Here is a 17,031-nt window from a genome sequence, read left to right on the forward strand (position 1 = left end):
ATTGACATTGGTAATTTATGCAATTTGGGAAAAGTGGTAGCAATCCCAAGGATCCACAATTTATTCACAGGATATTCAGTGAAAGATAATAACTTCCACGATTTGTCCACAAGGAGCGCTAGCAGTCACTCACTTTTTCATATTTTTAGAATAGAACTCTTGTGGCCACTTTTTCATAGCTCGATATGCAACCAGTTTACCTACAGCCGCGCTCCGGACACTTTAAGAAGGTACCTCGTCGAGTCGGCGGCGTCTGGTTTCCACCCCGCAACATCTTCATAGTTCGTCACGGCCTACTGTGCATACAGATACAAGCTACGCGGCGGCGGCAGACCTGTACCTTCTTAACGTGTCCGTAGTATGTAAATTGTAAGCTTGTTGAGCACGCCTACTTGCAATGTTTATTAATATTAATTGCATCAAAAGAGTATACCGACGCTGAAATCGCCTTTACATAAGTTCTACAAATACAGTAAAAATTATGTACAGGTAATCAGAACCAAGGTCATATCTGCGGAGGGGGAGGGTATATGGAGTCCGGACCCCTCCAGAATTTTGTTCAATAGCTTTCAATTTTTTTTTAAAAAAACCTCATGGTTTTATTCTTTATTTTGGACTCTCCCAAAAAAAAGGCGCCGGATAAATGTCTGAACCAGACATACCTAATAGCATTACAACGGGATAGTCATTTAAAAATAACAGAACTAAACATATATTTTATGTTCTAATAATTTCAGAGCAATAGCACGCTTAGCACACTTGTACTCCAAATTAACGTTTAGTTACTCTCCCTTACCTTACCACCTTGCTAGTCCCAATCGTCTAAAAACCCCTTTAACATTGAATAATTTATTAAACCAGTACCATAAATGTTTGTCAACGATTTAGTTTTTGTAATTAAGTAAATCAACACAAAAAGCCTAGGCTAATAATTTTTAAAACTGCCCTAATGTCCTATAATTCAATGATGATCGCGCCGAGTGATATAATACATTATTAAGGCGAATACTATGCGCGGGAGCAAATAAACAGTAAAATAAAACACAATTTTTTATAATTACAATATTAATGTCGGTTAATAATGAACAATAAAAACAGTACAAATTACATTTTTACAAATTGTAAAAATCGTTCATAAAAACAGAACTGCGTCATTTTATTTGTTTATTAAGCATGTATACCAATTCCCCAGTTTAATACTTCAACAATTTGTGTATTAGCTGATATCGTGGAGCTTATATCATTTTGAATTAATTATTCCACAAAAAACTTAGTGTTGTAAATATACCAGTTATCAATAAGTAAATTGCATTAAAATAACAAGTATAGTGTACTTTATCATTTGTCATTTAGTGTACAATTTTACGCATAATTAAAATACGTCATAATGGCTGAATTCCAAGTTATAAAAAAATCTCTTAAGTAATTGTAACTAGTTTTTTTTCAAATCATATGTTGTAATTTAAACGGGGAAAACAAAGTTTTAGTAGCATATGTAATTTGTTTTCTTATATAATAATGACTAATGAGTAATCTTAATAGTCATCAATAATTGTTTACACAAATTTGAATAATCACTAACATTACCTATTAATATTTTTGATTTTGACAAAACAGGCATATGTTGTACTACAGCGTGTAATACCGATAGCAGGAATCGTTTGAGCGTCCTTTGACTTGTTAACTACCAGGCTAACAATTATGTTTATTAATAAGCACGCAGGTAATAAGGTAATTTATGTTTTTCCCAGCTGCAGATAGTTGTACGCAGCGTACAAAAATATAGTTCGTTTGTCAAATAATGTTGTTGGGGTCGTTAACGGATATACAAGTACAAAATGGGTATCAAATATTTGCACGATGAAAAATGGTTTATGAAAAATATTATTTTGAAGATTCCAAAGGCTTGCGACAAAATTACCTTGTACAGAGGTTTAGCCGCATATTACCCGTCTCAGCATTTGGTTGTCAAAACAAAATAGGAATTCGTTATTGGTCAGTGCGAACTTAACGCACTTGTGGTGAAGGCTAATAATTTATTGCCAATATTGACATGTTAAAAGTTAAAATCGTCTGATTAGTTAAGTATATAAAGACATCAACATAGCAATATTATAATTTTGTGTATATTTCAAATATGTAGGAGACATATTTAACATAGGATCGCAATAAGATTAATTGTCGGCAATAATAATATAATTTAAGGAGGCCAGGCCCTCCTTAAACCTACTCTGGCCCAGGGCCGGCCACCCTCAAATTTAAAATATAATTATTTTTACTAAACGTTTAAAAAATGTGCTAGGACTTTACACGTTGAAATAAGTCTATTGTGATTACTATTAGCCATTAGGTAATCGTTATTATTATTACTGCATTTTAATTTTTATACTCCGAAAAAACGTTATCTAGATAAATAATAGGGTCTATTTTAGACAAATTATAAAATGGACTACCCATTGGTAAAATTATATTTAATTTAAAAATTATTGATCACTTATATTTTTATTAGTATTTATTTATTTATTATTTTTATTTAGTTATGAATTAATTGTTTTTAATATAAGTTGAAAAATTGAATCAGCTTTTGTTCTAGATTTCTATTTTTTTTTTTAATCTTAGGTAGGTACTAACTACTAGTTAGTACCTACTTAAAATGGACAGTAGTTAATAACATAATCGGATGTCGATATGTTCTCTAGGGAGTGTTTTGAATAAAACAAAAAATAGTTCTACTAGGTGTCATCCCCGTTCCTACAGTACATCGTATAATATATTATTTCTCATTTATAGTTTTGGTAATCTTTTTCGCTACTAAAATACCTAACACTCGTATAAACAAGTAATTACGTTGAAAGTTATACCCTCTACTCTCCAGCTAATGCAATAATTAAGTTTTAAATAGGTATACAACATATTGTATACATTTCAAATTTATTTTAAAAATATATATATATATATGTATGAATATATATGTTGTATATATATATATATATATATATATTTATATTTTTTTTAAAAAGATTTTCGTTTCTTACCTCCTTTAGAAAGCCGACACCCGGTTCCTTAAGTAATGTCCGATTTCTGGACTTTTATCACATCAGAATCGATCGAACACGCCAACAGATATTTACTATTTTTTATGATATGTAATTGTTTGATTTTTATTTCATTTTATGACCCAGAAATCGGTGCATTGTATAAAATAATATTTAGCCTACTGCCTAGTATAGTAAATTGAAGAAAAATATAATACATGGTAGGTAGTAGGTACCTACCTAAAATATGAGAGTCAGCGTAATACGATTTGCTACAGTCGATGATCGATAACAATAATATTATTATTATACATGCGAGTTTTGCATTTGATCGGTTGAAAAATATAGTATGTTGTCTACAGTTCATTCGCGATGCCATGCCATGACATAGCAAGGTGATGGTCACACAACAACAGCACAAACAAACTGTCAAGGTCTCGCTGCACAAATTTAATGCGACATTCGGATTATTATCAGCATTAGGAAAACGACAAATGTTAATGGAAACCGATCACAACGACGCTTCCAAATTTCCCAATAATTTACGTGTAAATTGTAATATGTCAGTTGTGGCCTGTAAATAGGATACAATATATGATGTACACTGATCTGACATTAAGCGTTAACTTGGAAGTTAAAAGGTCCCTGGACAATCAACCTTTAAAACCATTTCCGTAGACCTAACTCGAAATATATAAAGATTTGCACTGTACTGCTGTCTGTGCTGGTATCATAACTTATCATTTATTTTTTAAGTATATCGAAGAAAACTTATTATATGGTTATTATCATCATTCACAAGAACACATAAAAACATAATTTAGACCGTTAAACAAAAGCGCAAATGATTATCGATTTTAAATGTAAAAACAAAGAATAGGTAAAATATGAAAATAAAAAACCATTCTCGGCCAGTAAGTACTTATAGGATTCGAGTTAGTAGGTAACGTTTTTTCTAATAAGTAGGATTTTAAATCAACGACTAAGTGCGTTTTGGTTAAATGTTTTATACAATTTCAGTGTGGAAATGAAACTTAAAAGAATTATTTAAAAAAAACAACTTTTGTAATTATTAAAAAACAAAGACCACAGTAGACAAATAACGATAATATCACATCGATAAACAATAAAAATTTATGACTAAAATCAAAAAAACTCCCGTGTATAAAACACATTTTTAACAAATTTCTAAGAATTTTTCAAGATGACTGCGGATTTTTTTGTAATATGTATAAATATGTTCCATAAATTACAGTGTAAGATGTTTCTTAATACCTACCTACCAAGTATATGTTAATATTAATTTAACTACAATACTGTGTATTACACATGTCTATTTAATAAAATATAAAGAAGTAGCAAAATCTTTAATAAATGTATTCTTTTGAACACAATTGATAAATGTATATAGAAAACGAAAAAAAAAATGATTTAACTTGATATTAGGTAATATTACCTATGTTTGTGAGTGTAAGTCATTTACTACAAGCAGCAAAAATGAGGTCAGGAAGGTGATGTTCCGTCTTCGATAAAATATTTTGTAATTGGGTTTATAATAATCAATTTAACATAGTATTGTAACAGTTTATAATGATTTATTTGTTAAGGTAATATCTAAATTAGTCAATTATCAAGATTCCCTTAAACGTTTATCTTACATATAAATTAAATCTGTCAAAACATATTAGAAATACTTAAATCATCTATCTTCATTTTTGTAGAACGTTATTTTTATTAGAAAATGTCATAATTTTTGCATAATATAATAAATTGTTCACATATAATATCCAAGGCACACAGAAATTATTTTTTGATTATAGATGTGTTGGCTCTAAAACTATTTAAAAACAGTGTGATCTGAATATCTGATGAAAAAATTAATTACTAATAAAGAATCATTATTGCCGTATTAAAAAAAATTAACATTTAGTTTATCTTCAAAATAAGATTCTATGAATAACTGCATAACAAATTTTTATTATAAGTAAAATTCAATTAAATGTTGAACATACGTTTTCATTTAGTCATAGAACCCAAGTAACAATGACGTGTTTTCTCAGTTATTAGAATGTGAAAATGTAGATACCGATATGTTGTTGAAAACTAAATAATGTTTAGTAGCACTTATTTTTGAAAAATTCAGAAATATTACTTACCCAAAAGAGTAATAAGATATTATGTAAACAATTTTTTTTAATTTTGAATGAGTAATAACATAAAAATAAAATAATTAATTATTTATAACATTGTTTGTTCACGTAACGCTTAACAAAATATTGTACTTATCTAAATTTGCTAATGTATGAAAATATACTTTCAAGATATAAAAGTTGGAAAGGAATATACATAACAATAAAATTAGGTATGGATCTACCTAATTATACATTAATAACACTATATAAACATATTTATAATTTGTTAACAGGTCAACAGAACCATACTGGCAATAAAAAAAAAGCTTAAAATATAATAACAATATTTCCTATAATTTAATTTAAATGCTCTGATTAGAATCATATAACAATTAATTTGATACTTAACAATAATAATAATAATAAAAAGTATAAAATAAGTGACAAAAACGGATATGTATAGTATACAACAAACAATAATAATATGTAAAACATAATAAATAATAATACTTAGAAATTTCTTTGATGATGCATAGATTAACATGATTTTATCACATTTGGGTTTGTTCCATTACGAGAATCGTAAGTGAAATTAATATACTGATCAGTAATTTTATTTTTGTTTTAAATGGTAATTTTGTTCATTTTTTCAAAGGATCAAGACTATCCAAAGAGAAATCTTCGGTACTCATAGCTAGGCCACGACTGAAACCGTCCTGCAAGTGTTCAAGTGTGCAATAATCATAGCGATATATAATACATTTTATTATTAATTTGTATTTTAAGCAACGCTAATTTTACCTTCATTTCTTTGATTCTTTTATCTAATAGACCAATATCGTTTTCAATTCCGTTCTGACCAGTTTGCCCAAAGTCGCCCATGCCGAAAGGATCGCTCGATAGTGTTTTTGATTGTCCAGCAGGCCTAGGAGTCGCTTTGAATGGACTCAAACCGAATATGTCATCAGGATTTTGAGTACGACGACTCGTATCTCTTGCTGGCTTAGGAGGAGGGGCCACTGTTAAAATTAAACACAAATTTAGCAATATGTAACATAAAAGTACTTTGCCCTGATATATTATATTATGTACATACATAAAGGAGGAGAAGTCGGAGAGCCGGCAATATTTGCTCTGGGATCAAAGTCGTTTTCCATTTCATTCAGTAATAATCCTTCGAGTCTTGTACCAACACTAGGTGTAGCTTTTGTTTCGCTTGGAGACTTACCACTAAATAAAAAAAATTGGATGTGTAAAATTGATTATAACATTAATACTATGCAACAAAAGAAGTACTAAAAAATTCCAACCTTAAATAGTCGCCATTATTATTTATGCTCCTCGGAGGTACTGGTGGTACTGCATAAGATTGTGGAGAAATATTACCATTTGTCAATGTAACATTTGTGGACGAGTTGCCATTGCTTATTTCGGTCACTTGTAACATGTCACTGATGCCATTTTGCCGCATATATTGTTCAACATCAATCTGTGAAAAGTGTATAAAAACATCACACACTTTAAATAAAATGTAGTCTGAATGTGTTATAATGTGCTGAAAACTCACAGTAAACTTAAAATATTTTCAAAATGTTGTCAAACATATTTTTTTATATTTTTAAATATATGTAACAATGTTTGGCACGAAATAGTATAAAAGATTGGAAACATTTTCAAAACATTTATACAAAGTTTTTTAAATTATATTTAAAAAATACACAACTTTGTACTAAAAAAATATATTATACATATTTAAAAGTTCTTCAACATTGATAAAATGAAAATAATGCAAATTTACTATTCGATCATTACATTTATAAATATTGATTTTAAACGAAACTAAGTGTTTCCTAACTTTGTATCTATGCGAAAATTAGAGATGAACATTATTCAAATTAATCTAGGTAAAACAATAAATAAAAACTATTTTAAGCTAAATCTCGTTGTTCGTTTTATAACAAAAATTTTTTTTTTAATTCTGTATTTTATCAAATAATTAATTTTTTTATTTACATCTTTATTATTCATTATTTATTTGTTTGAGTGTTAAAATATATTTTTTTAATTTCTATCATTCTGTTAAAATTTTATGCTTAGGATTTCTCGACCTTCAAACCATGGTTTTTTTTTTAAATTATATTTAAAAAAAAACTGTAAGTGAATTTTGTATTTAGAATAAATAAAGCTGTTAAAGATAAATTTTATTTTAAATTAACTTTTACAATGTATCTAAAAATAAGAAAAACGATGAATTTCAAATTTTTTTTTGTTATGTTTAACATTTCTTGGGGAGCTAAAGTCTGATTTCTTATTTTTGTTTTAAAAACTTTATTATAAGTATTTATGTTTTTACATTTTATTGTTTTTTTTTTTTTTAAATAAATCTAATTAATTTTCTTATAGCAAAATTAATAATCCATCTAATGGGTGCACAAGAAAAATACTAGGTAAATTTTTATCAAAATATTGCCTATGCTTTGCCTCTTAACAAATAATCTATTTATTACCGAGTTACAATAAATATTGGCAAATAACAAATTATTTATTATTAAAATAAAACAAATGTATTATAATTATCATTCAATTTAAATTTTACCCAACGCTGGCTAAAAATCTTGTAGAGTAATGTTTCACAAAATGCCATAATTTTTTTAAATTATTATCACTACCATAATAGATGTAAATATTGTAGTTTTTATAAAAGCTATTTCTAAATATAAAATGAAGGTTACCTTTCCACTAAGAGCATCGGAAAGTCGTTGACGTAGTACGCCATTTTCATTTTCTAGTTCTTTTACACGCTGTTGTAATACCATAACTTTACGCTGAACTTCCATGTCTAAGAACCGTCTAATACGGGAAAACAAAAAAAGGAAAACAAATAAATATCACATGGGAGCACTTTTTTTTTGTAATGTAGAATTTCAACAAGATGATAAAAAATATTTGACTTTGCCATTTATAAAAGGCCATCAATAATTGGTAGAAATCAAAATAAAAATGCAATAACAGTTGTATAACCAATTGTATAATAATTGAAATACATGTACAATAAAAGATGTCAACATGCATTTATAAAAAAAAAATATATATATATATATACTGTTATGAACAAAGAAAAAAAGATTTTGTACATATCGTAATAAAAAATTTGAATAATAAATTTAGTGAGAATCCGTATCACATTTCAGCAGCCTTTTTAAACACCCATTAGTCCTTATACGTCGTGGTTCACTTATATCAGTGGTTCTAAATTGTGAACAACCCATGAATTCAGAGTCTGGGCCCAAAGCTATTGTCGGTTCATTAGATTGTGGTTGATTTTGATTCACCCATCGTTCTAATATTGATTCCCCTTGTTCACTTTTGTCCTTGTTTATGTCTCCATAGTCGAGCTTACAATATTCGGCTACACTCTGCAACACTTCCGGTCCATAACTATCCCAATTAAATTCAATCAATGTTTTATCTGGCTGTAAATCGCTTTGAATTTCCATTAAGGGACAGTCAATACCAGTATCACTGAAATAGTCTGACGATTCGTTATCCGAATGCCGTTTATATTCAACTATTTCATACTGTTTTTGTTCAATTATATTATAGTCTAAGGACGCCCATCGATCATCATCGTTCGTGTAACGATCTAATACAATTCGACCACCTCTGCCATATCTGGGCCTACACAAACCTATAGATTTCTGACTTCCATTACTTTGTTGTATGTATACTGGTTGAAAACCAAACGTTGGGTCCAATGGTTCAGGATTATTGATCGGAGCCAGGTAGGAACAAAGTTTGTTTCGTCGAAATGACCACTTGCCTCCACCGTCATCGACATTTTGAACTTTATGAGGAGGTGAATATAATTCTTCATCGGAGCTCAAATGACCCATGTCGTAAGTCTTGTGTTTTCTTTTCCTGTAATGTCTTTTCTCTCTTTTCGAATCTTGATATTTTGTGCCAGCTGAGCTTTTTTTATCCCCTTGTTTCCACATTGACGACATGTAATGGTTGGTAGATAACGGAGTAAATGCATGTCTAACAGCTTTAACCATTTCGACATCTCTGTACAAATGACCATCAAAGTCATGTAAATCGTATCGCTTTTTAAATGTATCAAGTGTCAGTTGTACTAATTGTTTTTTAAATATTTCTCTTTGTTGTATCATAGCGATCAGCTCCACTGCTCTAGCCAAGTTTCTTCGCAGTTTCAACATTTTTTCATACGAGGCTTCATCATTTTTGCGATTCTTTCTAGTTTGAATTTTATCTCTTCTTTTTCTAAAAGCTACATACGAATCGTTGGGCGGTGCTCCCGGTATAGGTTCCGTCCGTACTGCTGGTGATAAAGTGTGTCCCAGACGTACTCTTTTTCTCAACCAATAATCATATATTAATAGTATGGTATCTTCATCGTCCTTAGACAATGCCTTAGCATCAGCCAAGTCGATTATGTTAAAAGTGCTATGCTTTTCCCATTTGTCGACAAGTTCTTCCAGTTTGTCCGGGGTAATGCTATTGGATTTACCAGTGGAATCTAACCATTCTAAATCCTCCGAATCATAATCATATTCAGGTACGTCTTGTTCCATTGTAAATGGTGTTATATGTATTAACTGCTTGGGAGGGTGACAATTAGGGGGATAAGTTTTATCGTGCCACATTAAGTCGTCGGCTACTAATTTGCTAACTTCAGGTGTGGGTATAACACTACCAGCAACCATTGCACGTTGCAAGTGATGTTCAGACTCTTCTTCTTTCTCCATACCACTGGGCATTTGGGGAACGGCACGTTTTAATTCGGCACACTCGTGGAGATCAGGCAAGTCATCGGACATATAGATTGGCAGAGGTTTGGAAACATCCAACTGTCGAGCTCTGAAAGTCGGCTTGTTCGTCGGTTTGCTTGGCCACCTACCACAATAACAATCCGACATTACTATTTTCTTAAAAAAAATAAACTACTAAAGCTTTACAGAGTGATCAATTCTATTCTTGAATTTTTATGACATTGGATAAGATTTTGTCACTATTGATTTCATTTGGTGATAAAATCATTTCAAATGCATTAAATATTCAATCGGCCCTTAGATAAGGTAAACAGGAAACATAACGTTTACTAAAGCATACTCATAAAATAATATTTGTATACGATAATAAAAATATTTGATCACTCTGCATTCTATCTACTTGTAGTATAAATTTCTTTAGAAATTCTACTTATTAAAACTATAAAAGGCACGACTTCAGTAGGCTAGACAGAGTTCGGCATTTGAATGTTTTCAACCGTGCACATAATTAATAATTACACTATTGTTAGTAAAAGAAAAGGCAAGCATAGCTAATTTTTTGTTACCACAGTATATAGCTAACATTAGCTGTTATTGCATTGTCAGTTAACTAATATTTAAACAGCAGTTTTGAATAAACATAAGAGCTACTTCACATTAATTAGACACACTTCATCAAAAAACAAATTCATGGTTACGATTGCGCATAATAATCAGATGGACCCGACATTAGTCATGGATAATTCCCATGGTTCAAACAATATGATCAACAAAAATAGAATACTATCAAACTTAATTAGCTCAACATTTGCTAACAGTGTCCCGGGTAAAAAATGTAGGCGATAAGTAATTAATAAGTACCTTTAAAGAAAGTAATGTAGCCATAGGGTATACACACCATATACCCCTACAACTAGATCACTGTTTATACATCAAAACTAGTCTATGGATAAAATCACACGACAAACTGGTACTCGTCAAAATGAATAGGAAAAAGTCAAGAAAGTAATATTAATTTTTTTTAAGTTGATCAGTAACCTACTTGTACGCTAAATCGAAAGCTTGTCCAATGCTAAGAGTGATTTCTTCAGCCAATTTGTCACTCATGAATACAAAACATGTATGCCTTTCAGATTCGTTCGAGTCCTTAACAATAAAGCTGAAAAACTGTTTGTCCACTTTATCATCAGCACAGTAAGAAATCCTATGCAATGGATATTGATGCATTATGACCTAAAGAGAAACAATAAATGTATTCACGAGCAGGCGTAAATCAACAATTATTGTATTTCTACTTTTGTTTTTGGATCTTGAAGAGCAACACCTTCGACACTTATTGTGAGCTCAACTTTTGGTACTTTTGAACCTTCCGATTTTCGCACTTGTTGATTAAACTTAAGTTTTCTAATAGAATCTTTGATTACATTAAACCCTTTGGGCTGGTCCACATCAACATTTCCCAAAAACTGTAAAGTTGAATGATTATTTAGTTGATAGATAAGAAACAAACAATTATCTGTACGTTACCTTTACAATATAAGCGATGTGGCCTTTTTGTAAAGCTTCGGGTGGATGAATCCAATTTCTATTTTCTAAAAATAATAATAAAGCAATTAAATATATGTTTAGCCATAAGATAAGAAACTGATAAAAATACCTCCGCCTTTTGCAGATTTGTTGCTGGAGTTTTGGGTCCATTTTAAAAGGTTTCCAGTATTCCTCATTTTCATTTGTAGTCAGTGGATTTCTAATAAAATAACATAAATAATTATTATATTTGTTCTATTATTATATTTATACATAAATACAGTATTCGATACAGATATTATAGCTAGGGCTCAACAATTGGTCTTATAATTTAGGTCATAGACTATATTCTAATATAAAAAAAAGTCGCTCGGTTTATTACCCCTAACAATATATTATTCCGAGTTGCACCAATCAGCTAAATGGGTCAGTAGCAGGAAGTCAAGAGTCCATTCTAATTTTATCAATAACATAATAAAAGTTTTAAATTGATATGACCAAAATCTGTTGGCGGAAGAAAATATTTGAACGCATATATTTTTATCGTATCGTTGTTATCAATGATAAGTAAGCTACTTGAATATAATATATTGTTAGCAATATAAGAAATTCATGAGAAATGACCGTCAGCTACACAAATTTACTTATTTTAATACTAACATGAAATTAAGATTAAAATATAAACAATATACATAATTTTATTATAAAAAAATGCATGTACCCAAAACACGTTTATAGTGAACAGAAACTTCAAGTTTAAAACCTTCAGCATAATATGTGAGCAATACCGCTGTTAACGTACATTACAGAAGACAATTTAATAAAATAAATTTAAAAAAAAATAATTAAAAACCTCGTGACCCGTTTTAATTAAATTTTAATATACACACGTATGTAGCTATACGATTAATACGGGTAATACAATAGTTTCTAAAGAGAGTTCCATACGAATTAGTATTTTGGAAAGCCAACGATACAACGGTTACAAAAAAAAAACAAATAATAATAATAATTAATATAATATAATGTTTTATATACGTACTATTTGGTATACAGGTAATTAAGTGTTTGCCAAGGAGGTTCAGCGTTTTTAATAATGTTATTTTACAATAATTTTTTCGCGAATAGTCAAGCGACGGTCACCGTATGCGATTACGGAGCGCAACGCATAATATTTTTATTGTATTGTATTGTATGGTTTTTATTGTTGTGCGACGACGATTACGACGAACGCACACGACAACGGGAACGGGTACGCCATTTTGCTGGTGGGACTGACGGACGGCGGCGGTGAGGTAACGGTCGGGTGGTGGTAAGTGGGGGGAACGTACAGCCCGGCGGCCGGCGGCGCGGCGGCAGGGATCATGGCAAACGAGATGAAAAAACGGGAATTTCAAAACGGCAGGCGTGGTCTTCCTCTCGCCGTGAACGACTACGTGTTGTCACGCTCATGGAAGAAAAACCGACAACCGCCTGACGTTGTACAACATCTTTGGACTATGCATCATCGTTACCGCGCTTATTCGAATTTACGTAACAGGAAATTCGATGACTGGCCAAACGTGTTCTTTTTTTTTTTTGGAAATGCTCTTATATCAACAGAAATGTACAAAATGGTATATAGACATACCTATACCAAACTTATGATTTTACTAAAATAAAATAGTTCACCCACACAATATATAGATTTTTACACTTCTTGTGTAAACAATAACGAAGCGGCCATCTTTTCATTTCGTATACAGTGTGATTCATTGAGGACAAGCACCCATTTTTTTTAAAAATAATTGAAATTTTGTAGTTTTTCTTTTTGGCAGTTACTCTTTAGCTTATATTATTTTTCAGTACTAGATAATATATAAATATTTTTTTTTCCTTTATTTTACATATACAATCTATACAATTTTAGCACAATAAGTATATATGATGACACAGGTAAATTATAGACAGGATAATATTAAAAATTAATTATATAGGTATACATACCTAACCTAACCAGAGCTCTATCATTTCTTAAAACTTTAATGGTAACGTATGTATTAAATTAACTTTTTAAATAAGAATAATTTGTTGAAAATGTTGACTGGTCGAAAACCCGTTTTGGACAGTTACTTTTAATGTTACTGAAGTTTAAAATTTAGAACGGGAGATGGAGTGCGGTAATACGTGTCGATAAAAACAATACAACGCTCCAACTTTTTTTACATAAATAATATAATATCTTCTTCATAAACACAAATCAGCGAATACAATTATTTTTACACCAAAACGACGTGTTATTTTACGAGATTTTGTGTTTTTTGAATGGGCGGCTTCGTTTGTCGCTGTTAGCTTTTTGTAACAACTCATTAATCATCATTTTTTCTAAATAAAATTACATTTTAGGTAAATTTGTCGATATTTTATTTATAAATATTAGTTATTGAATGAATGAATTAAGAAACCATACCGAGTCAATGCCAGTCTCGCATGTTATCATTTGAGGATATCCAATATTAGTTAACGTTTTCATAAGGATCGAGCAAACGAAAACATTGAGTTATTAAATGTTTCCGTTTGCTAACGTTTCAAACGTTTACTACTATAACATATTTTCACTAATTTCCACTGTATCATAAAGCATTTCATACTATCATACTGTAAAACAAACATTAACGTAGCGTCAACGCACAACAATCACCACATGGCACATAAATCATAATATACGAGTATTATATCATCCTACCAGCTACATCAATATTTGTACAACACTCTCTACAAACACGCGTAAAAATACATATTATACGTTTGTAAAAATTATGATATAACAATAATCAGCAGAAGTCGTATCTATAAACTATCCAATAATAAAATGACACCACTAAAAAAATGTTTAATTTTAGGCTTTATGTACTTATAAATGGTTGTTTATCGTTATTATTTCAACAACGGTACATTAGACATCAATAATTAGCAATCAAACGCTTTATAATCACGACAAATAAAAATAGATAAAATATATAGTAACGGCGAATCGTGTTTTGATTTGAAATTCTAATGGGTAATGGTTTTACATGATTCTCTCATTTAGGTACCTATATTTTGTAAATTCTGCTGATATGTATTTATAGGCACATCATTTTACAACTTTATCTTGATAAAAATACTTCTTTAATGAGTTCTTGTAATGATTTTAGTTATAATATCAGTCATCAAATGTGAAATAATTACATGAGATATATTTAGATATTTAATTATCTGAGATATAAGTATTATATTTAGTACTTTATGGGTAAAAAAATAATGAGTCGAGTCTAAATTGTAAACCTTTGTCTTTTGGTTACTGGTGTCTGCACTGTCTGGTGATATCAAAAGTAATAATGTGAAATTGTTACGGATACATCTTAATTTTCTTAAACCGCCTATACTAAGGACCCTGACAAAGTTAAATTAAGATAATATTCTTAAACACAACCAAAATAGAATCAGAAAAATATTTGTTTTTGTTACTTTTTTCACTCAAGGTAATACGTAATACACTATTACGTACATAAAAATGTGTATTAAAGTATCAGTAGATGTTTTAACCTGGTTAATTTTACAATAATTACTATTGTTACTCTAGTGAGGTTTATTTTGGTGAGTTATCAATTAAACTTATCAGTTTAGTTTACTCAACTTTAAGTTTTACTCGCTACTCAATACTTATTTTTCACTCACAGTATCGGAAACAAATGACATTTTAATATTAATAACATTTTAATTGCTAAGTAGCATTAGAAAATACCAAAGTAGTAATATCCAAATGCGTTAATAATTCAAGTTACTAAACTGACTTTAAACCGAAAATCATTAAGTTAGGGAATTTAAACCAAAATCGATTCTTTATTAGAGAAATATAATGCAAATGGTTCTTAGTGTAACGAAGAACCCAAAAGAAAGGTTTACGTCGCTATTAAAAATCACTTTAAGTAATTACCTAAACAGCAACCTCTTAATTTTTAGAAGTCATTTTTTAAAAATGTATGTAAAGACGGTATTTTAATTGCGTTCTGCGTCTAAATAAATACTATTTTGATTAATTTATAATATTTTTAAGTTATTTTTAACGGTAGAGTGTGGGAGTGCGGTATTATGATCCACCAGAATACAATTTTTTAATAGTCTGTGTAAGATTCATGAATTTCATAGTGAAAAATATTCTCATACCTTCGACAAACATCTTGTTCATACTATTTTGGACTGAAGTATAGCATGAATAGACTAGGTACATAGAATGTATTGGTTATTACTATAATAATATAATGGCATAGTCTGCGTGTAGACTTTGAATGTTAGCCAACAAAGTCGATATTGGCATTATTCGGGTAGCTCAGTTTTCTGACTTTCGATAATGCCATAATCTCACACGGGATTTGTCTGGCACACATGCGAATGGATCTGAAATAGAATTTACGGATAAAGGTAGAAGCTTTGAAAATATATATTGGGTATTTTTGTACTATATGAGCAACCGTATCCGTCTAATGCGATACTTGATACCATGACATACATTAAGATAAAATAAATAAATGAATGGAAATCGTGTAGTTGTACATATGATGTCATCCTTATATTATTATAATTGTTATTTATCAATGTTTTAAATACCCGAAGGCTAAACAGCAGTGTATACTCTTTTGAGTTGTGATATTAGTTATCTGTACACAATAATCACGTTTAAGTAAACATTAATGCGAGCTTCAACGTTTTTTGAAATAACATTATTCTTAATTACTATAAAGTGACCACTTCAATAATGACAGGTAATCGGTCAGTTCTATGACCTATCATAAAAATATTTAACACTCATTTGTTATCAAAATGTTGTCTACATCAATTACTGAGAGACCTTCTAATATGTGATATAATTTTATCATTACGCTTGATAAATTAATACGTGGAATACAAAATATATCATTAGGTATTTTATATTATGCTTTTAATGTGGCGTATCTATATATTTTGCCGCTGAGAAACAAATATAATTGCCATGGATGGTAGTAATAAACAGAAACTAAATATTGCAAAAGTACGGTTGCTCTTGAATTTTATCGGGTATACATTGTTAAAAATGTAGGTACAATATACTAATACTATAGTAAAAATCGTCAAATAACATAATATAAACTTTTGTCGGTACCTATTCTGCGTGTCCAATCCAACCATGAAGAACTAAACAATATAATGTAGGTAATATACATAATATATTATGACCTCTAAAACTTTTAACATGCCGGAACAAATCTAGTTGACCGGACATCTTTTTTTTTAATTTCTTTCTTTTTAGATTGAAAATGAATGCGCAACGAGATTTTGACGGTCGGTCGTAGTTTTTCACTTATAATAGAAAATACAAATTATTAAAATATCAAGAACACAATCGTACATATTTTTTTAAATAATGCGTTTTTACCCTAACGTCGAAAAACAAATTAAAAAAAACTAAACGGTTTAAAAAAAAAATTGTCCTTGTTTAAAAGATCAAAAGTGAAAATGTCTTATTGGGCACGAAGCTGAGGTTCAAGT

General features: G+C 29.9%; 1 protein-coding gene across 2 annotated transcripts; it reads right to left on the minus strand.

The window, feature by feature from the left end:
• Nucleotides 1-5,424: 5,424 nt before the first annotated feature.
• Nucleotides 5,425-12,764, minus strand: LOC126838583 (PTB domain-containing engulfment adapter protein 1). Of its 2 annotated transcripts, XM_050573111.1 has the most exons (10): nt 12,527-12,752; nt 11,615-11,704; nt 11,485-11,549; nt 11,253-11,423; nt 11,000-11,190; nt 7,900-8,017; nt 6,478-6,656; nt 6,264-6,397; nt 5,969-6,186; nt 5,425-5,883 (listed from the first exon to the last, which is right to left on the minus strand). In XM_050573111.1, the coding sequence occupies exons 2-10, from the start codon at nt 11,685-11,687 to the stop codon at nt 5,809-5,811; spliced, it is 1,224 nt and encodes a 407-aa protein (XP_050429068.1). In that variant the 5' UTR covers nt 11,688-11,704; nt 12,527-12,752; the 3' UTR covers nt 5,425-5,808. The 2 variants fall into 2 exon arrangements, with proteins under 2 accessions (XP_050429068.1, XP_050429067.1); XM_050573110.1 differs by lacking the exons at nt 5,425-5,883; nt 5,969-6,186; nt 6,264-6,397; nt 6,478-6,656; nt 7,900-8,017 and adding an exon at nt 8,200-10,081 and having other exon boundaries at nt 12,527-12,764.
• Between the last annotated feature and the right edge of the window lie 4,267 nt (nt 12,765-17,031).

Source organism: Adelges cooleyi, unplaced genomic scaffold (assembly GCF_023614345.1).
Source record: "Adelges cooleyi isolate 19-005CV unplaced genomic scaffold, UGA_ACOO_1.1 ACOO_flye_CR_arks_rails_tigmint_CR_PRNA_30, whole genome shotgun sequence".
Lineage (NCBI taxonomy): Eukaryota > Metazoa > Arthropoda > Insecta > Hemiptera > Adelgidae > Adelges > Adelges cooleyi.

What these genes read in the sequence shown, in the direction of transcription:
- LOC126838583 (XM_050573110.1), bottom strand. Translation starts at nt 11,687, where the DNA reads ATGAAAATGAGGAATACTGGAAACCTTTTAAAATGGACCCAAAACTCC. An exon ending in CAAATCTGCAAAAGGCGGAG is followed by an intron (nt 11,550 to 11,614) that starts GTATTTTTATCA and finishes TATTATTTTTAG; the next exon opens with AAAATAGAAATTGGATTCAT. An exon ending in TTCAAGATCCAAAAACAAAA is followed by an intron (nt 11,191 to 11,252) that starts GTAGAAATACAA and finishes GTTTCTCTTTAG; the next exon opens with GTCATAATGCATCAATATCC.